At 37.0% G+C, this 3959-nt stretch overlaps 1 protein-coding gene across 1 annotated transcript; it reads left to right on the top strand.

Annotated features, from left to right (window-relative positions):
* Window positions 1–1081: 1081 nt before the first annotated feature.
* Window positions 1082–2909, top strand: LOC109811608 (Protein kinase superfamily protein). The gene has a single exon (XM_029274041.2). The coding sequence runs from the start codon at window positions 1408–1410 to the stop codon at window positions 2680–2682; it is 1275 nt and encodes a 424-aa protein (XP_029129874.1). The 5' UTR covers window positions 1082–1407; the 3' UTR covers window positions 2683–2909.
* The last annotated feature ends 1050 nt before the right edge of the window (window positions 2910–3959 follow it).

Below are 3959 nucleotides of genomic sequence, written 5' to 3'. Positions count from 1 at the left end.
ACACTTATTCGTAAGGTAAGAATGTTAAATAAGGCAAGGTTGGGCAAGTGCCAATAGTAATTCTTTGTACATATAATATACAAATATTTATAAATATCTACATATTTTGTGTGTGTAACTTGTATCCACTTGTTTTTTAGAATGAGAAAATTAACAAATTATACTTGAGTGTATTTTAAAAAATACTGTCATTGTAATTTACTAATGTACTCCTTTCAAATAATTTAAAATATATATTTATGCTAAAAATAACTTAGATCAATTTATTTAATATGTAATTAAATATATTTAAATAATTTAAAAGTGTGGTACATGTAAATACCTTATTACTTTCCCCTTCTAATTAATTTTTAAAATATATTTATGCTAAAAATAAGTTACATCAATTAGTGTGGTACATACAAATCCATATACCTTATTACTCGCTTCATTCCATTGATAAGTAATTGATGTATATTAATCAAAACATATTATTTGTTAATTTAAATTTATATAATAAATTATTATATAAATGGTTGAATTTCTTTAACATAGTAACATAATTAAAAAAATTCTTTTTATGAACAATCTAATGTAAAACTTTTTTTTTATAATAGGAATGCAATAATTTTTCTAACTTTATATATAATTAGAGAAATTTTTTATATATATAATTTATAAACTTCATATATAAATTAAAAAAATTATAAATTATTAATGCGTAAACCCTTTTTCTTAGTCAATTTGGAAAGTTAATCATCATGTAAGAGTCAGGGGTTGCTTATTTAAAATTCTTGACTTCTTGGTTGTGCAGACACAGGATTCACCTTCAAATAATAATAACAAAAAAAAAAAAGAGTAGAGACCAATACAGACAATAATAATGTAATTACAAGTAACTAAAAATATATTTAACTCTTGAAATAATTTACTAAACATAAAATAAGCTAATATTTTAGTTTGTATAATATATACATATTTATTATTATATATAATTAAATTTATAATAAATTATATATAAGTAAAATATTATATATAATATATAAAGAAATATTTTAGAGTTATATAGTAAAAATATCTGGATTCCACTGCAGAGTCCTTTAGAAAAAAATAAAATAGAAAGAAAAAAAGGGTACTTACTGGGGTATGGTATGAGCAGGGTAGGCGTGGAATGACTTTGCGGCCAGAGGAAATCATCGGTGGCAGCCGCAATTGAGGCAAATTTTTGAGAAAGCGAGAAAAGTGCCCCATCTACTTTGGTGGTGGGATAAGGTTTCCGTGGAGACGACATTCTATTGTTTAATTTATTATTATTATTATTTCTATAAGAGGCTAATCAAGCTTGCACGCTCGCCTCAACTCAACCCTCTGCCTCATTTCTCTGCGTTGAATCTTTCAAGTCCAAATCCATTAGGCCCTATATGTTCTATGTGCAAGACAAAGATGGCAATCGACGCGGCCAGCCCCACCCGAACCTCTCGCACCGAACAACGCGCCAACCAAAGCCCAAGAACATCCTCCTCCAGGCCCACTCCGGGGCCCATCGCTTCTTTCTCAGAGAAACCATCCACCTCAAGCAGCACCACCACCACCGCGCCCTACACCGGCTCCACCGGCTACAGGCTATCCTCCGACACCTCCATCTCCAGCCGCACCTCCCTCACCTCCCTCCGCGACACGCTCCCTGAGAACCCTCACATCTACCAATTCTCCGAAATCTGCGCCGCCACCAACAACTTCCTCGCCAAGCGCCACTCCTCCTCCACGCCCTGCTGGCGCTGCACGCTTCGCGGCGCCGACGTCATTGTCTTCCAGCGCAAGTTCCGCCGCATGCTCCAAACCTCTCAGCTCCAGAACCTCCTCGCCATCGTCTGCCGCAGCCACCACGTCAGCATCATCAAACTCCTCGGCGCCACGGTCTCCGGCGACCACATCTACCTCGTCTACGACTTCGTCCACGGAGCCAGCCTCTCCGACTGCCTCCGCAGCAAGAACAACGCGCACTTCACCGTCCTCTCCACGTGGATGTCCAGAATGCAGGTCGCCGCGGATCTCGCTCACGGCCTCGATTACATTCACAACAAAACCGGTCTGAACATCAACTTCGTTCACAGCCACATCAAGACCAGCGGAATCATCGTCACTGAGCCTTCCTTCAACGCTAGGGTTTGCCACTTCGGCACCGCGCAGCTCTGCGGCGAAATCGACCTCCAGACCGACAAATTAAGCGAAATCCGCGAGGAAACGCCTTCTCCGGCGAGATCCAAGCAATTCGAGGGCGTGCGAGGGTACATGGCGCCGGAATTTCAAGTCTCCGGCGTCGCCACTCAGAAATCCGACGTGTACGCTTTCGGAGTGGTGATATTGGAGCTTTTGTCCGGGGAGGAGCCGTTGAAGTTCAGGTTCGACGAGAAGACGCGCGGTTTCGTGAAAACGTCGGTGATCGAGGCGGCAATGGCCGCCGTAGATGGCGGCGAAGGGAGGCTGAGGAATTGGGTGGATCGGAGATTGAACGATTCTTTTCCGGTGGATGTTGTGGAGAAGTTGACACGTGTCGCGCTGGAGTGCGTACACGTGGATCCAGATAAGAGGCCCAACATGGGACGCGTCGCTGGCAAGATCTCAAAGTTTTATTTGACCTCTAGGAAGTGGTTCGATAGCATCAAAATGCCTGATATCACCGTTTCGTTGGGTCCTCGATAATGAGTTCTTAATGTTGGCGGCTTTGTTTTTTAATTGGTTCAATTCAAGAACTGTATAGAGGAAATTAACATTGTTTTTGGTTTAGGGTTTCTCATACCCTAGTGATTGATTGGTTCGTGGTTCGATTGTGACACGAGTTGTGGAATATGAATATTTTATAGACAGTGTTACTTTCCGAAAGATGACCAAAATTTTATAATTCCAATTTGTAGATACTCTTTAGCTTATGTTAAAACATGCGCTTTATTTATTCCACCAGAGTTGGTTTCAATTTCGAAGGTCGAATAACTAATGTTGGATATGGTACTGAATATGTGCATTTTCATTTCGCAATGGCAGAGGTATTATTGATTTTGACCAGAAAAGTCTCCCCTTTCGCAATGGCAGAGTTTGAACCAGTATTTAGGATCTACGTATTATCCTACTTGGTCCATCATGCAGTTAGTCTCCCCATTATTTAAATGAAAGTAACTCGTGTTTATAAATATGCTCTATCAAATTATATATAAAAAAAAGTCAACTATTTTTTAGGCTGCCTTTGATTCAGTCGATTTCGAAATCAATGCTACCAATTCTTTATATTCAACGATTTTTTTAAATAACCATACAAAATGGACGAAAACTAAAAATTATTTTTACTTTATTAAACAATTACATTTCTTCAATAACCTTTATATTAGCATAATGTTAAAAATTAAATAATATGCACGGAGTTTTAAGTTTATTTATTTTTTATTATTAAGGAGTATTCTTTATGGAATACGAGAATAATCTCTATTAGAACATTGATAAATACTAAATAGATGGACATCTCTTCTCAATTTGAGTTTTCTGCATTCACAACAATTAAGATTTAAATCTTGATCAGAATTCGAACCTTCATCACTTAGTTAAAAAAACATAAATATCTAGTCACTTGCACCAATCAAAATTAGTAATTTTATTTATATCTATTATAAAAGGAATATCAGAATTTGTAATTGTTTCGGTATCGGAGATCACTGTTGAAAAATTCTTAGCAATACAATGCTAAAAAAACCTATAGTAACAGTCCTATGCCTAGAACATTCGATGAGTGTGACCTAATTTCCTAAACTTTATCATCTCTATATATATATATATAGTAATATGGTGTTACAAATATAATTCTCACACTTTTCACTATGATTCCATAAATCCTGTTTTATTATGAACTCGCAAATCTTGATATTTATGACTATTATCTTGTCCATCTTGCGAATAGCAGGATCTTATTGATGGTCTAGGTCTGCAAGTAA

The sequence above is a fragment of the Cajanus cajan genome, chromosome 10 (assembly GCF_000230855.2).
Source record: "Cajanus cajan strain Asha chromosome 10, NIPB_CcT2T_4, whole genome shotgun sequence".
Lineage (NCBI taxonomy): Eukaryota > Viridiplantae > Streptophyta > Magnoliopsida > Fabales > Fabaceae > Cajanus > Cajanus cajan.
Note: the sequence above shows the minus strand (reverse complement) of the source record. Positions and strands in the feature narration are given on the sequence as shown.